Source organism: Terrapene carolina, unplaced genomic scaffold, assembly GCF_002925995.2.
Source record: "Terrapene carolina triunguis isolate 2854851 unplaced genomic scaffold, T_m_triunguis-2.0 Scaffold103, whole genome shotgun sequence".
Lineage (NCBI taxonomy): Eukaryota > Metazoa > Chordata > Testudines > Emydidae > Terrapene > Terrapene triunguis.
This window is the reverse complement of record NW_020664454.1, coordinates 4,412,748-4,433,069: the sequence shown is the minus strand read 5'-3', so window position 1 is coordinate 4,433,069 and position 20,322 is coordinate 4,412,748. Positions and strand designations below refer to the sequence as shown.

The 20,322-nt window shown below is 38.1% G+C and overlaps 1 protein-coding gene across 6 annotated transcripts in view; it reads right to left on the bottom strand.

Annotated features, from left to right (window-relative positions):
• TUT4 (terminal uridylyl transferase 4) overlaps positions 1-20,322 on the bottom strand; it is a 73,807-nt gene that overhangs the window by 12,310 nt on the left and 41,175 nt on the right. For 5 of the 6 annotated variants that reach the window (XM_026651792.2, XM_026651794.2, XM_026651791.2 and 2 more), the window contains 14 exons: positions 18,937-19,688; positions 15,634-15,784; positions 14,098-14,184; positions 11,623-11,726; positions 11,397-11,454; positions 11,197-11,300; positions 10,448-10,537; positions 7,133-7,246; positions 5,735-5,812; positions 5,166-5,343; positions 4,747-4,794; positions 4,570-4,652; positions 2,364-2,479; positions 1,328-1,488 (listed from right to left, as the gene is read on the bottom strand). In XM_026651792.2, the coding sequence (XP_026507577.1) occupies positions 1,328-1,488; positions 2,364-2,479; positions 4,570-4,652; positions 4,747-4,794; positions 5,166-5,343; positions 5,735-5,812; positions 7,133-7,246; positions 10,448-10,537; positions 11,197-11,300; positions 11,397-11,454; positions 11,623-11,726; positions 14,098-14,184; positions 15,634-15,784; positions 18,937-19,688 (2,124 nt within the window). Of the gene's footprint in view, positions 1-760; positions 1,148-1,327; positions 1,489-2,363; positions 2,480-4,569; positions 4,653-4,746; positions 4,795-5,165; positions 5,344-5,734; positions 5,813-7,132; positions 7,247-10,447; positions 10,538-11,196; positions 11,301-11,396; positions 11,455-11,622; positions 11,727-14,097; positions 14,185-15,633; positions 15,785-18,936; positions 19,689-20,322 lie in introns of those variants that run through there. The other variant, XM_026651795.2, reaches the window with a different exon arrangement.

The window sequence follows — 20,322 nt, the reverse complement described above, 5'->3', positions numbered from 1 at the left end:
TGACAGCCCAAACAGAGACATCTTCTCCCAACACTTTCCTCATTACTCTTCCTTCCCAGCTCCTCTGGTTATTTACCACTGTTTGGTCTTCTTGTTCTTTCCTCACTCCCAGTCCCCATACTCACACTTATTTTCTCACTGCTTTATGCTGTTGGGCCCCTCAGACCACTCAGTCATGTCCCAAGGATCTTTCCTTAACCCACTCTTGCCAATCAGTGAGAAACTACACTTTTATCATTTCAGAAAGAGAGGTGCAGGGGAGCCTGATAAGATTATGTAAGAGAGGTGTATGACCAAAACCCTGGATCCAAACACCATTAAACTCTAAAGGATTTTGGATTTCAACTTTACATCTTAGACCCATCTCCAACTATAAAGCACTTCAACACAGAAAAAGGTTTATAATTTAAAAGTATGTTTATATGTGCGAAGAGGCAAATAAAATCTAGTGTTAATTAAACCGCCATCCCCTTGCTGTCATCGCTATAAGAGAATGCACTTTCACACTGTAAGGCTCCGAATGCAATCCCCCTTATAAATTAAAAACACATTTTTTTATATTTAATACCATTATAAATTCTGGAGGTGATGTGGGGTTTGGGGGTGGAGGATGACAGCTTGCGACGCCCACATATTAACCTTGCAACCCCGAGGAGTCATGACCTTCAGTTTGAGAACCCCTGGTCTACTTCTCCGTGGGTCTCAGTGAACAAGAGCTAGGATCCCTGCCCCCGGTTGTGGCTGCTTTGAGCTGGTCATGCAGCATAAAACAGTTCAGGATTCTGTTTACATAGGGGAATACCCAAGAGGGATTAAGCTGGTGTAGCTAACTTTACACCAGCCACTCCTGGCCCTTACAACATGGTGTAGTGTGGGTAGGCCAATGGCATTGCCTAACATGCTAAATCCTTAGCCAGCAAAACAGACCCTTCAATGGCTGTTCCTAGTGGCTTAACTTACAGCAGTGCTTAGGTTGCTTTAAATTATGCTGGGGTCCAAAATACCTCCCCAACTTTTCCAGGATCAAGAGAGTGGAAAGGTGACTTAGATACATCTTCTTCCATCCATTCACTTTGTCTTGTGATGAACTCAGCACATCTGGATTCAAGAATCTGGTCCAAAGATTCTAAAGCTTGAGGCAACATCCCTTTTAGAGAAAAGAGGTGCTTATAATGAAGCTTGTGATGACAGTGACAGTGGGTGTCTTGGGCTGCAAATGTGAGAACGTGCAATGCTGAGGAGGGTGGTGTAGAAACCCAAATAGAATAGCCTCAGAACTTTCTAATGACAATAACAGAAACCATCATAGATGAGACCGCTTGTTTACCTGGCACGCTGTTATTTCTCGGTCGAGTTTGTTTGAACTCAGGACAATCCCTTCGAACATGTCCCACATCCCCACAGATGAAACACCTCTTCTCTCTAGTCTCCCTGTCCTCTTCTTTCACTTCTTTTTCATCGTCTTTCTCATTCTCCTTCTTCTTCAGCCTACATGGTAAAGTTTATTAACACTGGTGCCAAAACATCGTCTGTACAGTTCTACAGTTCCTATGTCCAGTGAAGGAATATCATGACCAACATATGTACTGGAATACAACTACCCCAGAGCCCGCAGGGAAACACTTTCCAGAGCCTGAGCTGGTTAAGGAACAGCTTGTAGTGGAGTCAATGAACTCAGTTTGTGTTGGATGGTGGAGGTGCTACAACAGAAGGTATTACTTCTCAGGAAGAATACATTAGCATCCTGGGCCTGGCCCAGTAACAGCATTGATGGGTGCAGCACGAAGCAGTGATGCTCTTTCAAATGTTGAGCACTGGCAGAAGAAATGGCAAACTGGAATTAACATGAGGAATAAGGAACAACCTTTCCTTAAGCTGTACTGTTTCTTCATCATAAGTAATACAATAAGACACTGTAATAGTTTATACAGTTGTGCACTTTAAAGTCATGTGGTAAAATGTAGTCCCCCTCCCAAAGCTTACAATCTAAATAGACAATGTACTGACAAAGGCTACAGGATTGTTTGCAACAAAGAGCAGATGATAATACTGGTGTTTAGCACATATCTTGTTAGTTCAGCCATGCATGTGTGTGCACGTGCTGTCAGGAGAGCACTGGGAATTGATTGTGGTTAGTCATTGATTGTGGTTGGGCAAAGCAAAAAGGGGGTGGGAAGATGAGGTCAACGGACTCTTAAGAAGGACAAATGGGAAGCTTTGATAAGAAAAACATTGTATTCTCTGTAATACGTTTTTCTTATCTGCATTGAATATGCAAGCCATGAAAGTCCTCCTCACTTAATATGATGACCTGAATTAAATAAATTTTAATTTAAGATGACTGCTTCATGTATTTTACTCACCTTCTCCTTTTTGGACAGTCTTTCATGTAGTGACCAATTTTTCCACAGACACGGCAGCATCTATCATTGGGTGCCAGCTCCCCATCTGTCAATACTTTGGAGTCAAAGAAGTATTCCTGCAGACAAGTGTCAGACTTTTACACTAGAGAAGTTATTCATTTATTAATTTACAACAGCCAGAGAGGACAGATAAATCAGATTGTCCCAAAGATCTAAAGTGGGGTGGCATGCTTTCATTTGCTACCCTCTCACGTTCATTCTATGACAAACTCCATGCAGCCTTTAACTTAGTCTAAGTTAAAGTCAAAATATGTGTTTTATAAAGAGAGCAGCTTGGTCTACAGGAGTGAGTGTAGTAACTCTCCTGTTCTAATCACAGCTCTGGAACAGACTCCCGTTGTGGACTTGGGGAAATCACGTAACATCATCTGTATGAATGGGGTGTGATCTGGCGGTGTGGGGATTAGTTGTTTATAAAAGTGCTTTGAATAAATAAAACATTATAATACTATAATTCATGGTATTTCCCTGATGTTAGAATGCACAGTTAGGGCATATGCTGACTTGGCCAACTTTTCTGTAAAATGTTGGATGAGACCCTGGGACAGAGCACTGCAAATTGAAGATATTTCCATTTAGATACTGGGGCATCTTGTTGAATGCCCTTGCAAACAATAAACACAGATGCTGCTTGAGAGGAGGCTAATTAATAATAATCTGGGATGTGGTTATTACAAAGACACACATACATTTCGTTCATTTTATTCCTCAAACACAAAAAACTAAGTCCAACATGTTAATTTATTACTTATTAATTGTATATATGCAACACCCAAAAGCCCCAATCAGATCAGCACCCACTGGGCTAGATATTGTCCAAACACAGAGTAAGAAACAGATCCTCCCACAAAGAGCATATGATGCAAGTTAAGACAAAATACAAGCGAGTATAACCAAAAAATGGAAGGAGTGGAGGAAGGACAACCATGACAATAGTGATAGCCATACTTATTTACATATACTAGTTATATGTCCAATTTGCAGATTTTGATGGTGGGGTTTTTTTTGTTTTGTTTTTAAGATATAAGCAAACAGTAAGGTTGAGATTTTCAAAAGCACCTAAGTGACTTAGGAGCACAAGTTCTATTAATAATCAATGGGACTTGCACTCCTAACTCACTTAGTGCTTTTGAAAATCCCTCCTTATCTAGATAATCCCAGCTGGCCACCTGCTTAGCTATTATTTTAAGGTTTTTCAAAGATGTTGTTTGTTTTCTGTCTAAGATACAGGTGTTTCAACTAAGACCCTTCCTCATGGCAGAAACATCAGTCTGCAAGCACAGGTTCTTTGAAAAACTGATCGCTCAATGGGAATGAATTTCTGATAGTAGTTTACAGTGGACAGTACACGTTCTATTGGTTAGGCTTGAAAAGTTTATTTTCTTAATGAGCAATCAGTCATTACCACCCAGTGTAGAAATTAACAATACTGGGTATGTGCAAAGCCTAATGGGATTGTTCCTTCTATTTAGCAACTAATTCAGACCATCACCAAAGTTCTTAAAGCCTTTAGTGTGTTTTAAAGCTGATTAAGCAACGAGTCTTCTGACTGCTTTATCAAGAAAACAAGTATCGATCATTATTCTAAGGCTTCACACTCAACTTTTTGGTCCTAGATAAAATCTAGGATTCTCTTCCCTTTTGATGATGTATTTTCTACATTAGAGCTGCTTAGCACATAGTTGGAGAGCCAAATGCTGCTCCCGGTCTGTAAGTGTAAGACAAGAACAAAGCTCATCAGCTTCACATTTTTATTGCCGAGGAACTGAAGCAATAAGCAAGTTTTATTTGTTTATCAAATAAAATCTAATTACAATGGTTGTGTGTTTACTCTTTTTTTAATAAAAGAAGTTATATAAATCTATATACAACTCAGGTGCTTCTGAGAAGTTGCCAATGCAGTACTTACTACTGCAAAGGGTTTGATCTACTACATAGTTCCCTTCTCTGAAAATGCTGAAAATACCTACTGGTCTGTTTCTATATGCCTCGTACTCAGCCTTCTATCCAGCTGTACCTTTTTTATTCAGTTTATGCATGACTGCGTGTCATACACATTTGAAAGAAGCCAAGAGAATACACCACTCTGATGGATATAGGAAAGGAAACTATACTAAAGCTTAAGACACAAACAAAGAGAACTTACAGCTTCTCTTCCCAGGATTGGATAGAATGGGGTACCAAACAGTTTTCTCCCATTGATAAATGCCTTCATTATGAAATTGGTCACTATTGAAGAGAAGATAAAATCATTGGAAGACAAAAGAAAGGCACTTTGCTTTAGAAATTAGTAAGAGCTCTGTAGTAGGAATAAATATCTTACTTTTTCTGGAGACTCCAGCACCAAGATTATGATTCAAGTCAAAAGGATCTAAGGGAAGGAAGAAAAATATCCAAGAGTGAGCAAAATATGTTGCAGCATAAAATATTCTCTCATTTAATACATCTATTTAAATGTGTAAGGTCCCATATTACACACACTCATAGGTGGGAGCAGGGCAATTTTTGGGTTATTGATTGCAGTGGGTTTAAAATAGATGTGAATTACGCACAGAAGAAATATGAAAAGTTAGGGGTTTATTGTCCCATTTACATATGCTGTAAGATTTGCAAACTACAGTCTCATTATCATTAATGGGAGTTCCCCATGTAAAGATCCTGTGCATCAATGGGAGATCAGATCCCCAAGCATGTGTTCATTGTTTTGTTGCAGAACAGAACAGAAATTCAACAAATAGGTACCTTCAATGGCAATGCATTTGGATGTCCATTGTTTCTCAAAGGTGGTTAGTAGTTTCTTCTGCCGAATGCTGATCACATATTCCTTGAAGTCAAATTCTTCAGTGTAGAATCGCAGCAACCCTAACCAGAGTTCTCCAAGTGACTCAGTGTTCTTTCCAAGTGAAGGCAAACGCTTCTTCTACATGCAATTTAAGACATAGTTCGTGGCACAATTAACCAAGTACTTTCCCCCCTGAACTACACATCTTAATAAGGGGCTTGTCTACAGGAAAAAGTTATATCTGTATAAACTAAGCCATGACTTTAAATGGATATTTTTATACTGCCATAACTCCCTACGTGGACACTTATTCCAGTACAAGAGTGCCTTTTTCTGCTTTAACTTACGTTGCTTTGGAAGCAGTTTGGGTTTTTCGGTTTAGCTTACTCTTATTCTGGAGTGTGAGTATCTACACAGGGAGCTATAACAGTATAATCATGACAATTTAACTATGCTGGTATAACTGGTAAAGCTCTCCCATGTATTCAAGCCCTAAGTTTTAGTGAGTATTTTGGAATTGGAACATTACCAGCTCTTCCATGTCATCAAAGAAAAAGGCATTCCACCCATCAACCATTCTCTGAGGAATCTGTTTTCCATCAAATATCTGCAAAAACACAAGAACAGTTATCTTCCTAGTGTTCACTGCCACCTTGGGTTTAAGTAATCATAAAACAGTGACAGTTTTGTTGCAAAGACTATTGCAAGAACAGCTTTTTATTTCAGTACTTGTTTGAAAGGTGCTTGGCATTACATGGAAAACATTCAAATGCATTTTACCTAAAGGCAATTCTGCTCATCTACCAAATATTTCATGTATTTTAATTTCTTTGTTCCTTAGAACTAAGAAAATGTGCATAAAATCATCCCACCTGGTTGCACTCAGCTCCTCTTTCCTATTAAGTCTCTAAATTAAAACAGACCATAGCTGGCCTCACCCATCATGACTTTAATTTGGATAGGCCAAAGGCAGGGCCGCCCAGAGGATTCAGGCAGGGGGCCTGGGGCAAAGCAATTTCGGGGGCCCCTTCCATAACAAAAAGTTGCAATACTATAGAATGCTATATTCTTGTGGGGGCCCCTGCAGGGCGCGGGGCAAATTGCCCCACTTGCCCCCCCTCCCCCGCCCACCCGCCTCTGGGCGGCCCTGGCCAAAGGGAGACTCAGCTGTTACTTAAATACAGCCCCAGAAGTAGCAATTACCAGACCATTAAAGTAGTGTCAATGAAGTAATGGTCTCAAATAGAGTGACTCAGCCAGAGTTCCTCTTTTATGCAAAGAAGGAAAAGGCAGATAGATCTGAGAATTACTCCTATCAGGGAACTCCAGAGAATGTCAACGTTTCAGGGAAAGGCAGATGGCTGAATAAGTGCAGTTTGCCTCACCTTAAACAATAATGAAGGTATATAATGTTATTTTATTAGTAAAATTTCTTAGCATTTATGTAACACTATCTTCAAAGCGATAGAAACATTAATTGTTCCAACACCTTAACAGGTAGGAACATAAACATCACCCCTCTTTTGCAGCTGAGGAAGCTGAAGAGCATTTGAGTAATATGCCCAAAGTCATACAGCAAGTCAATAGCAGAGCTGGAATTAGAACTCAGGACTTCTAACTTGGGCCATCATTACACCTCCTTGCTGATTGAGTCCTCTTTCTCTTGATTGTACAAACACCGTAATTTGACCCAAACCCAAGAAAGTGAATGCAGTAGCACATAACCAGGTCCAAAATACATTCCTCGTTTTGCTGCTGTTTTCTTTTTAAGTTTTACTTACATTACAAAGTAAAAGTTAGAAAATGGATGATGAAAAGAGGCCCAGGATTTTCATTTGCACCCCTTACCCCTAGGACCAAAAACTCTCAAATCTGACTTGAAAAAACAATGCCACTTTTTCCATTACATCTTTTCCTGAAAACTTACCTCCTGAAGAACTGGGATAACTGGGGGATTTCTCTGTTGCAGAAAGTACAACACCATAAGGATATAGGCATATGAAGATAGACTTCCTCTGGATGCGTCTCCAATGTCACAGCGCTAGACAAAATACATTTTGAACAAAGTACTGAATGAAAATTAAACGACAAGGTATTTAACTCTGTGAACTATGGCAATGAACAAAAACTCAATTACTGTTTCAGAATTAAAAACTGTTGAATCAAGTCTGAAAGATAAATGTCAACAAATTTAGAGAGACACTGTCAAGTAGTTTAGGAACAAAATTTGATCAACTCATAAAGCTTCAATGATCTGATGGGAAAATGTCTTTCCAAATTCTATGGCCCAAATTTTCCAAAGCAGCCTCTAAAATTGTGCAGATTTTGCTATCCAGCTCAATTTAGTTCCAAAATTTCAATGTTGTGAAACCAACGTTTTCCTAACCTTATGTTAACAAAGATGCTTCCGTATTTTTAGTTTTATTTTTAATTTAAAATTTTTATTTTAATGATTTTTATGTGAAGTTAGTTATTTTCCTGTGGTATTTGCAACTTTCTTAATTGTTACATTACGCTAGTGTATAATACCCCCTAAATGTGAAACCAACTAGCCTACTTCCACTGCCGGGGCTCTATGAAATACAAACATCAGGCATAAAGGGTGAATTGCCTTATTAAAACTGAAAAATATACAGTTTATTATGGTTTTATTAGTAACACAGATATGGACATAAGATATTATGAAAAATACCATTTTTAATCTGGCAAATTCCCTTTAAAATATTTTGAAAATATAAATGCTTGCATTACTGTAAAAAAATCTTCTTTACCTATATATTAACTGTAACTATTATCAAAATGGAAAACATTTATTAACCTGGTCTGGAAAAATGACAGCAGTATTTTGTGCTACTTATACTGCGCTCACGTGGTAACATACAAATGTGCTTTTAAACTCTGTTCCCACGTCTAGCATACAAATAACTCTTATTGGCAGTTCACTTTACTCTAAATACATAAACACAATGCAGTGCAATTTTAACAGCACCTTATTAGGGCTGTCAATTAATTGCAGTTAACGCCTGTGATTAACTGAAAACAAAATTAATGTGTTAATTTTTTTAACACGTTAATCGCATGCCTCTGGGCGGGGAGGAAGACATCTGCAGCAGGGCTGAAGCCCCAGCCCCAAGCTCTGGGGGTCGCAGGGAGGCTAAAGTCACAGCTCCAGGGGCCGTGGGGGGCGGGTGGGGGCCTGAAGCCCCAGCCCGCTGCTCCAGGGGCGGCAGGGGGTGAGGGAGGGCTGAGGCCCCAGCCTGCAGCTCCGGGGGCAGCAGAAGGTGAGGGAGGGCTGAAGCTGCAGCTCCAGGGGTGGCAGAAGCCACAGCTCCGGGGGTGGGTGGGCCTGAAGCCACTGCTCCGTGGGCAGTGGGGTTGGGGGCCTGAAGCCACTGCTCCAGGGGCAGCAGGAGCCAGAGCCCCGCATCCCGAGACGGGCTGAAGCCTGGTGCCCCCCACCCCGAGGGGGGTTTAAGCCCCACACCCTGAGCAGGGCTGAAGGTGTGGTAGGGGGGCACAATTTTTTCTAGGGGGTAGGTAAAAAAAAATTTTTTTAGTCAAAATGGGGTCACCGTCACAAAAAGTTTGAGAAACATTGCTATAGAGAACAGATGCCTGGCAAGCTCAGCCTCCCTGCACCAGCCTCTCCTCCCCTGCCGCATGCCAAATGCCTGAGGTAAAATCCACCCTCCCTTGCATACAAGGGCTCCCTCAGCTAAAGGGAGTTATGTAAAAATAGTAATAATAATTCTACATATGTAAGTTCAACTTTCATGATAAAGAGATTGCACTACACTACTTTTATGAGGTGAATTGAAATACATTTCTTTTATCTTTTTTACAGTGCAAATATATGTAATCAAAAATAATATAAAATGAGCACTGTACACTTTGTATTCTGTGTTGTAATTGAAATCAATATATTTGAAAATATATAAAACATCCAAAATATTTAAATAAATGGTATTATATTATTGTTTAACAGTGCAATTAAAACTGTGATTAATCGAGATTCATTTTTTTAATCACTTGACAGCCCTAGTAAATATTAATTCAAATTCACTGTTATTTATAACACATCAAACCTTCCACTATCCCAATTTTGACAGACAGGGAAACTGAGGCAAAAGGATTTAAGTGATTTGCAGGCCACAGGAGGAGTGTCCCAGCCAGAGAAAGTCAGGAATTCCTGGCTTCCAGTCCTAGGCTTAGACACCATCCCTCTCTCAGCTCCCTTTGTGCTCTTCCAAAGAATGTAAATATAGAGTCTAATCCCAACTTGAAAATTAATTATCAGCATAAGTGATAATACAATGGACAAATGACTGTTACATTCTGGAACAAAGTCAGAAGTATATTTCAGTTATCTCAAGGGACAGCAGTACATTAACAGCTTGTATTATGGTACAGCCCTAAAGCAATAATAAAACAAATTCTGCTAGTCTTTTCATGAAAATCCATTCACGTGGTCAATTAAATAATGTAGAGCAAATAAAGAGATAGTGTTTCAGTCAACAAACAAAGAGGCTGCATGCCAAGTCATTTACAGAGCCACATACCATTTATCTCCAAGATCTCCCTGCACAAAAAAACAATTTCTATTACGCTTTTCTGCAAGATTATAGGGGAAAGAAATAATATTTTTTTTAGCTAGAAAAATTACTATCTGGATGCACAGTGCATTCTGATTCCCAATTATATTGTTAAAGCTTTTTTGTTGGTGTAGCTGGCTTGAGTTCAAGAAATTAAAACCTACTTTTTCAAAAAAAAAGCTTTCCATCAAACACAAATGGTTCAACAGCCAACAGAGGGCATTAAGGCCAATTTCTGCTCTGGAATATGTTTGCAACTTCACTGGCTTCAATGGGAACTCACCATACATACCTGAGGGCAAAACTTGGTTCGAAGGGCTTGTCTACATGGAGCAGCAATGCGCTCTAGAGGGGTGTGATTTCTAAAGAATACTTGGGAAGATTTAGTTTGTGCCAGCAGAGTCTACACAGGCCACTTAGTGCACTTTAAAAGTCACACCCTTCTAGTGCACATTTATAGACAAGCCCATACACAGCCACTCAGGAGGTAGCATCTTAATTCTCAGATTAAGAAGATTCTGCTTGTCTCCTTTCTAGCTGGCATCAGCATCATGTAAGCTCTTTGGGACAATGACAGTCTAGCACAGAGCACAGTGCTATACAAATAATAAATAATGATAAAGTCATGTTGTACTGTATCTTTATATTACCTTAGCAAAAACTTTCATTGTATATCCCAAATATTGCACTCTAGGATCAATAGCTGCATATGTAGCCAGCATTCGTGTGTTATGCTGTGCCTGGAAAACAGACAAGTATTAGACAATAGTTTATAGTTTAATATGGTATAGCCTGCAGTTCAGACATGGGGAGGTAGAGAGCCAAAATATACAGGGAGGCAAATTCTACGCTCAGTGACACCCATGCAACATTTCAGTGTGGTTGCAAGAACACAATTAAAGGCTGACTTCAGACCAGTTTATTTGTAAAAATTAGCACCTGAACACACCAGCTTGTTCAAAGATGGAATCACTCAAAAACTGAGTGAATCTGGGGCAAATCCTGGCCCCTCCTTTGCTGGCCTGGAGGGGCCCATGGCAGGAGAAGCTGTTTGTTTCCACAGTGTAAGAAGAGAGCCAGAAATTGAAGGACAAACAGGCTCCATTAAGCTGAAAGGCCACAGTGACTCTGCAGTTCAAAAAAGGAAGGCCTCTCCATCACTGTGCCACAAAGCTAACCAACTACCTGGGCTGGGCACTAGGCTGAGGATTTGGGGCTATTTGAATTAAAATATGTAAAAAAAATTGGATATGGTATTTTTATTTCTGATTCAGAATTATTCCCTAGTAACTTTAATGCTATCTCCATCTTTTAGACGTCCAAGTATTACCATCTGTAGGCAAACTTTCCAAACAATCCTGCAAAGTATGCATTAGCTTTTACAGAAAGAGACACTTACTAGAGTATTGTATAAGCTGATGTCTCCCTCTAAGCCACTGCGTCTGTGTTCAAATTTTACTATAGGCACTTTGGCTGTTGTTATAGGCAAGATGTTTTTTAAACCTGAGGAGGCAGGATAAAATATTTCCATAAATATTAAACATACAAGCAGATACATGTAATTGTAAATATCATGTAGAGTACATTTAAAATACATACCTGGATGCTTTTTAAGAATTTTTGCCAAACCTTCAATTATTTCCTTACAATTTAGTTTCTAGAAAAATAAATAGAAAAATCTGAGCAATGAACTATGGATCCTCGCCCCACAAACTGAACAAATATTATATTTCATGGAGTAATGAATGAAGGATCATAAATCTTTCTTCATTTTAAGAGTATAAAATGTAATTGCAACATATATTTTCAAATATTGAACTCCCACCTCTGCATTTTCATGGCCTTCCAAGGTCATGCAGATATCCAGATCACTGTCCCGGAATCCAAATCCATTTTTTGAAGAGCCAAATAAGCACAGTCTGGCTTTATCTAACCAAAAGAATAGACAAAAAGTGTCACTTTTTTGTAATATCTTTTGGCACTGCTTACTACAGGAAATTGCTTATTTGAGATAAGAGGCTGGACCCAATTTTGCATAATATATTTAATGGACTTTTAAATCAGTTTCTATTGGACACCTCTAACATCTCATGTCAGACAACAGAAGTAGTTGGTACTTTATTTTAATTTCTATGTGCAACTGATGAGGAATTAAAATGCAATTTTTGATGTGCCGGCTGTGTTACGGACTCAGTAACTAATTATTACATACAAATTTCTACGTGCATTGCTTTTTTACAGTACAATACAGTTTTAACTGTTTTGAAAAGTATATAAATACATGCAAAAAACTAGTTATAATACACATTAATAACACAGAAACTAAGATACAGCTATTTGTACTTGATTCTTTGTGATTTTTTTGGTTCATTTATACTTCCCAAGGTTTAGCAATTGTAGGGATATAGGCTCACATTAAACCAGGGTGAACTATGGTTTTAAATTGAGTTGGGATATTTGCATGAGCATTAGGCTCAAAGCATGTGACCAAAAAGAATGAGATCATGAGAAAGAAGTAATTGTGTTAAACTGGCAGTGACCATTTGAAATACCAGTGTTATCTTATTTAAGGTTGGGCTGCAGTAATAGAAATAAAACAAGGTTAATTGGGAACCAAGCACAGTAAATAGTTGGCTATGTAAGAAACTGCTTCATCTGGCTTTAGCTAAGGTCCGATAATTGGCAATGACATCACTTGTTTGTTAATGGGTATAAAAAGGTAAACTCAGGAGTTCATTGCTAATACCTGCCTGACCAAGTTGAAGCTGACAATATAGGTTTAAGCATCCCTGGGTTTAATCCGTTTGTAAGTACCTTGATCAAACAGCTTATAAATGGTTTGTTACTCTTTGGATGTAGTAAATTGCTTATTTAGGCTTTATAGGCATGTTTAGAGCAATTGTATACATACACCTCTACCCCGATATAACACTGTCCTCGGGAGCCAAAAAATCTTACCGTGTTATAGGTGAAACCGCATTATATCAAACTTGCTTTGATCCGCCGGAGTGTGCAGCCCCGCCCCCCCGGAGCACTGCTTTACCGCGTTATATCCGAATTCATGTTATATCGGGTCGCGTCATATCGGGGTTGAGGTGTATTATTTGGGCTTTGGATGTAATAAAGGAATTTAAGGTTAAATTGGTGTTGTGGTAATAAATACAGATAATAACCCTGTATAAATCATGATAATTCCAACAACAACATGAAAATTCCATTTTCTGTTACAGGAAAGTTTGGTTGATTGGGATGTTTCTCTGTGCCCATTAACCATAGTCTATGGTATAAGATACAAATAATGAAGTCAATGCAGTTTCTGAATGAAACATTTTATTTCCACTTTGGGTTATTCATTTCCATTTTTGTTTGAAATTTATTTTCACTCATGTATTAATAAGCATGGTAATATAATTGAGAAGGATTTCTTTCTGAATGACCTGTTTTAGATCACTGTAATTTGTTCATTTTGAAATCAATGATAAGAAACTATATCTATCAGCTCATAACTGCTTTCAAACCTTTGATGGAATCAGAAACCTTCAGTCTTAAGTTTCTGTGACAGAAAGATAGTGCCCTCAATCCTCAGCTGTCACCAATAAGCACAGGGCACAGCTGAAGGGTGGAGCTGCAAAAGAAACATTTACAGCTACCTGATCTTGGGGCCAATTCTGGAAGAAAGAATGGTCTTCTGGATAAGACAATAGACTGGAACTCAAGCGACCTGGTTCAATTCCTGATTGTGCTACAGACTTTGTGTGTGACCTTAGACAAGTCACTTAGTTTTTCTATGCCTTGGTTTCCACAATATATATATATAGAGAGAGAATAATTTTTCCTACTTCATGGAAGTGATGCGAAGATAAATTCATTAAGATTTCAGAGGCACTCAAATACTATATTGATGGGGTCCATATAAGTACATGGGCCACAATGCTACTAGAACCTATATGTAGTTGGCTATAGCCCAATAACACTCTTTCCCTCCCGTGGCATGTTTCCTGTGCTTGGGGTCAGCAAGGGTTTGGTTATGTCAACCTTCATCATGCAGGCTTTCCTCCATGCTGTGGAGATGCACCAGTTGCCAGCACCACTAGGGCAGCACAAAGGGGCCAGGGCAGAGTTAGGGATTGAGTTTATATGTCTACAGGTACCTTTATATACACACTCAAAAGGAAGACGCCACCATTTTAAAGTAGACAAAGGAACAAAGAAAGACAATTCTATATTAATGAGCTGGACAACTGGAATGAAGGGAGAAATTTTAACAACGAATGATAAGTGGTTACCTATTATTACATACCGTTGTATTCTTTTCTAATAAATCTTTCCAAACTTGCCAGAATTTGTTCTCTGTTTTGTTGCTCAGAGAAAGGAGGTGATAATTCATCTGAGAAAAAAAAAAAGTTAGACTCTGATTTAACATTCCACTATATTTTTGGTCCTAAATATCTGATTTTATGAATTAAAGTATTTGCTAATATTTATTCTCTTTGAATACCGATTTTTTTTTTAAGTCTGATGTTTTCTATGGTAGTTAGTACTGACTGCATTTTACTTTGGGACTTGATCCTGTTGTCATTACTCAGGCAAAACTCTTGGGAGCCAATAAGAGCTTTGCCTGAATAAGAGCTGTAGAATCCGGCTAATACTGAGGGCTTTTTTTTTTTTTAATGGATAGGTAAAATAAATCCTGTGCTGTAATCTAATCCCATTGCGCCACTTTGCCACAGGAAAAAAGTGAGAAAGCACATAGATTTTCCTAGCTGATTCCCTTACTGTCATTATAAGGCTTTACATCACTCTGGTAATGTAGGTGTCTTAAACTTTTACATGTTTTATGCTCCTGGGGGAATCGACTGAGAATGGGAACCATTAACAAACAATAGGAACATTAACAATGTTACTTCACAAGCAGGCTGCTACATTTCTGCCTCAGGTAATGAGATCAATTAACCATCAACAGGAACTTTGACAAAATATGTGTGGGGGGGGGGAGGGTGTTTACAAAAGCTATTTTCTTTAATTTAAAAACAAACAATTTTCAGTAATATGATACTAATATTTAATTAAGTGGTTTTTTCGATTCTCAAGAAGTTACAGACATGTTACTAGGCAGGCAGCCTGCTACAATTCTGCCTCACAGAATGATATCAATTAACTAGCAGGCAGGCTGCTACATTTCTGTTTCAGGTACAGAGCCTTCCTTGGGCATAATAAAAAGACCTACCCCACCTCCATGCCTGTTGAGTCGCAGTAGAAGCGATAGGGACACAGTCTCTCTCGCTTGTTGGCCAGCCCCGCCCCACGACAGTGATCAACGTCTCCCACACAGGCACACACGCCCAGCCTCCCTCTCCCTGCAGTGATTTGCCTCTCTGAGGCTGCTTCAGGCACGCTGGAACAGATGCACTGCCTGGGCTACCAGGGAAGAGGTGCGTGTCCCCCTGCATATTTCTTTTTCATTTTACAGAAATATGTAGACCATCTGAATTCTGCACTCCCACAGGTGTGCAGAATTCTGTCAGGAGTACTTTATGCACGTTGGCTGCCTGTTCTCTCCAAAACCAATAATAACTAAAGATGAAAGCTCTTGCTTAAACACATTTTGGGGCCAAATTCTTTGTCAGCATAACTCTACTGACTTCAAACTACATGACAAAACAATATGGGCCAAATTCTGTTTCAGCTACATTGCTGTAACTTCCTCCCACTAAAGTCAATGAAGTAAGCACCACATTAAAGGGAACAGAATTCGGCTCTACGGCTTTAATTTTTAGAAATTACAGCCTGTGAAGTGAAAAGTCCTACACTAGTCCAACAGTAATACTGTACTTACCAAAGCATCTCTTACACACTATATCAAGTATTTCCCGAAATCTGTTTGTCATTGGTGGTAGTGGTTTTAGATCAATTTTCTTAAAATCCTCTGGGCAGTCATTTTTGGAATGGCCATCACGTTTGCAGATGCTGCATACTATAGTTGGAGGCTATTAGAAGAAATAAAATAAACAAATTTTAAAATATTTCAATGAATGCATACTATTTCCATAGGACTGTGGTGAGCAATAACAGCGTTTATCTAGAGAACAATAAAAGAGCACCCCTTGACAAATCACCTTTTGCCCCTGCAGTGCACTACAGAGTTCAGGAATTCTGCCAGAGGATAAAGGGAAAGGAGAGGTCAGAAGAGGAGGGAATCAAGAGCTGAAATCAAGAGCTTTGCATGAGGAGGAAGGGAACTAGCCACCAAGTATATGCACAATAAACCTCCTAGATAGTGACCCACTGGCTGATCTGTTAAGGATTATAAAAATGTAATGTTACAAGCCCAGCCATGTAGTACTTCTTTAGGTAAAGTTCCCACTGACATCAATGGGAGGTTTGCCTGTGTAAGGACTACAGGATTAGGCTATATAGGTTTAAAATGTCATGTTAGTAAATAAAGAAAAATATTTGATTCGATTTCTAATCAATTTTTTACAAAGAAGAGTTGAAAGTAGTTTCAGATACTATACTTGTCTCTGAGACCCCCCCTAGCAGTTTTTGTGTTTACTATCACGTTACTTTTTACAGTGTTTTTCTCTTGCCTATTACTATGTGAAAGACCCACACAAACAACATGGGCAACACAGGGCTTGTACCCTAACGGGGTAAATTGACCTAAGTTACGCTACTCCAGCTACATGAATAACGTAGCTGGAGTCGACGTAGTTTAAGTCAACTTACCCCAGTGTCTTCACTGAGTCGATGGGAAATGCTCTCCGGTCGACTTACCTTACTCTTCTCGGGGAGCTGGAGTACCGGAGTCAACTGAGAGCGCTCTGCCGTCAATTTAGCAGGTCTTCACTAGACCCGCTAAATTGACACCTGCTGCATCGATTGCAGCAGCGTGGCTCTCCCCAGTAGTGAAGACAAGCCCAAAGTGATTGACTGACTATGCTGAAAAACAGAACTGACTACACAAAGATCAGTAAACAAACTGAAAAAACAAATACATTTCTCTTTGCTACTCTCTTTCAGTTACAGGTACACTAACCCTAGGGTTACCTATTTTGATTTACAAAGGGGGAGAAGGGGGGAGTTCTCATCCAGAGATCTTGGCATCCTTGACAATATTTAAACATACAAAAGAGCATAACTCCTCTACCAATTACTACAGCTCCATCAATTCCACCTAACCCCCTATCCAACAGAGCTTAGGGGGAAAAAACCTTCTGCCCTATAATTCTCTCCTGACTCTAAAAGTCAAGGAGAACCGAAAAGATTTTTGGGCAGAAATGTGTTTATTAACAGTGTCCCTTTAATAAATTGGACTTTTACAAAAAAGTCTGAAATGAATCGAAATATTTTAATAATTACACAACTATCACTCACAACAGTTCTAGGCCCTTAGGAACTCCGCTTTCATAACATGCTATATTATCATCTCTAATGCCACATGTTATCTGACACTCTGAGACAGACTGGAGAACAGTCTAAGTGTCAACGTGTCATGAAAAGATGGGAGTGGATAAAAATCAATGTTTAAAACAAAATTTAAATATATTTTTATTTAATTTAAATACAATGAATTTTTAAAAATTTAAATTGGATTTTTTTATTTACATTAAATACAGGTTTATTTTTTAGGAAAAAAACTATTTGAAATGAACAACCTATGTTAAGGCCTAAACTTATTACAATCAATTAAAATAATCTAAATTAAATACCGGTAGGTTTCCTACCAAGTTGTAAAAAAGTCAAAACAGCAAACTCATGGAAGTTACTGGCTAAGCACGTGGAACCAGAGTTTGCTGAAATGCTACACTAGTTTTTGATAACAATAGCCTCTTCTACAGGTACAAAGAGAATATTTTCCTCATTTCAGTTTATTCAATTAATTCAGTTCAATGAGTAGTTCATTCAAAGTTAAGAAAGCAATGAAGTTAAAAAGCAGGAAAGCTTGTTTTCCTCTTCCAAATAATGAATAAAAAGTAAGTATAAGATTCACTAATTCTAAAATATTGAAAAACATGGTGACTAGAAACAATTGTTCAATTTACTAACTATATTAATAAAGACACTGTAGAAATTGCAGTACTCCTATAAAGTCTACCAGAATTAAAGCAGCACATACCCTGAACTCCCATTTAATTCCTTCAGTGGCAGTCAAAAGAAAGGAGATGTAATCAAGCTGGAGTCACTGATTATTTTTTGATAAGGCCTTTTTGGCTCTCAACACTTTTGGCTGGGTGAAAACTGAGTGATGTCAATTTGCTCTAAAACATCTAATCTTCAGGAAGATGCCTGCATACTTCTTATCAGTGCACTGGCAAATCTTTTCTCTGAGTTACTTTTTTTAAAACTGAAAATCTGGAGTTTTCCACACTGAAATGTATCAGTTGTTTTTACCTAGAGAAGAAGAATATAAGGAAAGCCAATCTTCCAGTCCTTGGGGATAGTTATAGCCAGGGTGGTAGCTATACATTAGTAAATAACTGTTGCATTTAGTTAGGGTCAAATTAGGTCATGTTTGTACAATATTTTGAAAACTGGAAAATGATATAAAACTGCTATCAATAAGTTTTATTCAACATAATAATTTGCCTTCTTACAAATGAACAAAAATAAAAAACAAACAAACAAAATATTAGGGCCCAAAAAAGATGGGCTATCCAGTTCTTTCTTTCTCTTCGATGGTGAGCAACTACACTGCACTTCCCAACTATGGAAAAGTAATGAAAGTTAGAAAATAGCCTATACTTCTCTAGTCTGACACAATGAGGAACATCACATTTTATAACCAAGATAATTATACATCTCTTTGTACCATAGGTACATGGGTCAAGCTGCTGGTAAAGCTATGTTGTAACTCCTCTCAAACCATGGTGATACCCTGACATGTTAACTTCTTTCAGCCCTGTAACAATACATTCACCTGTGTTGAGGGAGCAAGTATTTGAAACAGGGAGAGTAGTAATTCATGACAGAGAGTGGAACAACAACTAAACAATTCTCCCACCTGGCAGTCTAACAGTTTGGAAGCAGGAATACAGTTCTAACAGGTAGTGAAAGGAGATACTTTGCATCCAAGTGTATGTTTTATTGATGTGGGAGTGAAATAACCCCACCATTTACATAACTTTAAAATGCATCTTACCTTTCCAGAAGTTAAAATAAATTTATCAAACACATAATGCATTTCTTCTCTGGAGAGTTTATCTTCATCTTTAAGGTTACAAACATCTACCATTGCTTTGCAGTTGTGCGAGGTAGCTGATGTGCTAGTGCACTTATTCTTCTGTGAACACTCCATTACTGAACTCTGTCCACTTTCAACATCAACAAATTCATTAACAGAATTTGGGTCATGGAACCAACGTTCACTGCAATTACAATGGTGGCTTAGCTTGTCTTTATTTAGACAAGTTTCTGAAAGCTCTAGATCATCTTTCTCTTTGAGTGATTTTTGCTTTAATTCACAGCATTCTTTAGAAATAAGAGATACTGTTTCCTCTCTGTCTTCATCATAATTGGAGTCCAATGCATCTGTCTTATTTACTAACAAACTGTCTGTGTTCTCAGAAATACATTTCCTGGATGTAAATTCCATTTCATTACATTCAAGTTCATATTCATGTATACTACATCCATTTCCTGCATTCTGTTTCTCTAAAACATTTTCTCCCTGTGGAAGGCAACAGTTGGCTACAGGTTCTCCAGATTTTGCATCTTTCTTGCTGCTAATTTTTTCCTTTTCTTTTTTCTTGGTATCTGATTTGGATTTAATCCCATCTTTAGTTTGTGGACATGCAAAATATTTATATGCTGTCCTGAATCGCTCTAGGATGTACTCAAACACCATCTGGCTATTTAGGCTTCGTGCAACATTCCTCTTTAGTGCAAAAGGATCTAGAAAAAGACAATTCAAGTATTAATTTACTACTATACATCAAGTAATATTTGCACAATAATCTATTTCAAATGCATAAGTTATTAATATTCTGTATTTCAAATTACAGAACCCTATAATATAGTCCAGAACTATATTTATGATGTTATACATCCTCTTCTTCATTTCATCCTGGTACCCGATTGTTTTCATTACAAGGTTGAAGGATATAATGGAATAAATAGCTCATAGACATATATTGTTCTTAAGTACCATTTAAGGAACTGGATCCCAAGAGAGTCTTTAGATATTTCTGTGTAATCACCATATATTTACTGTAAATGTCTGATTTAATTAATAAAAAATTGTGTACTGTTTCTGCTTTGTTAAAAAAATCCCATATTATGGCTGATTCCTAAACTTGAAAGTAAAATAAATATCCAAACATTACAACCAATCTTCGGGTAACCCTGCCCAATATTTTCTCCTTCTTTGATTTTTTTCATTGATTTAATTTGATAATTTATTTAAAAGTGAAGCAACAGTCAGGAAACTGACTATGTAAAATGATCTCATAGAGTTCATATTTAGTTTCTCTTTGTAACTTCCAGATCAAATTTGTGATTTACAAGTCCAAAGAGGACTTTCATAATT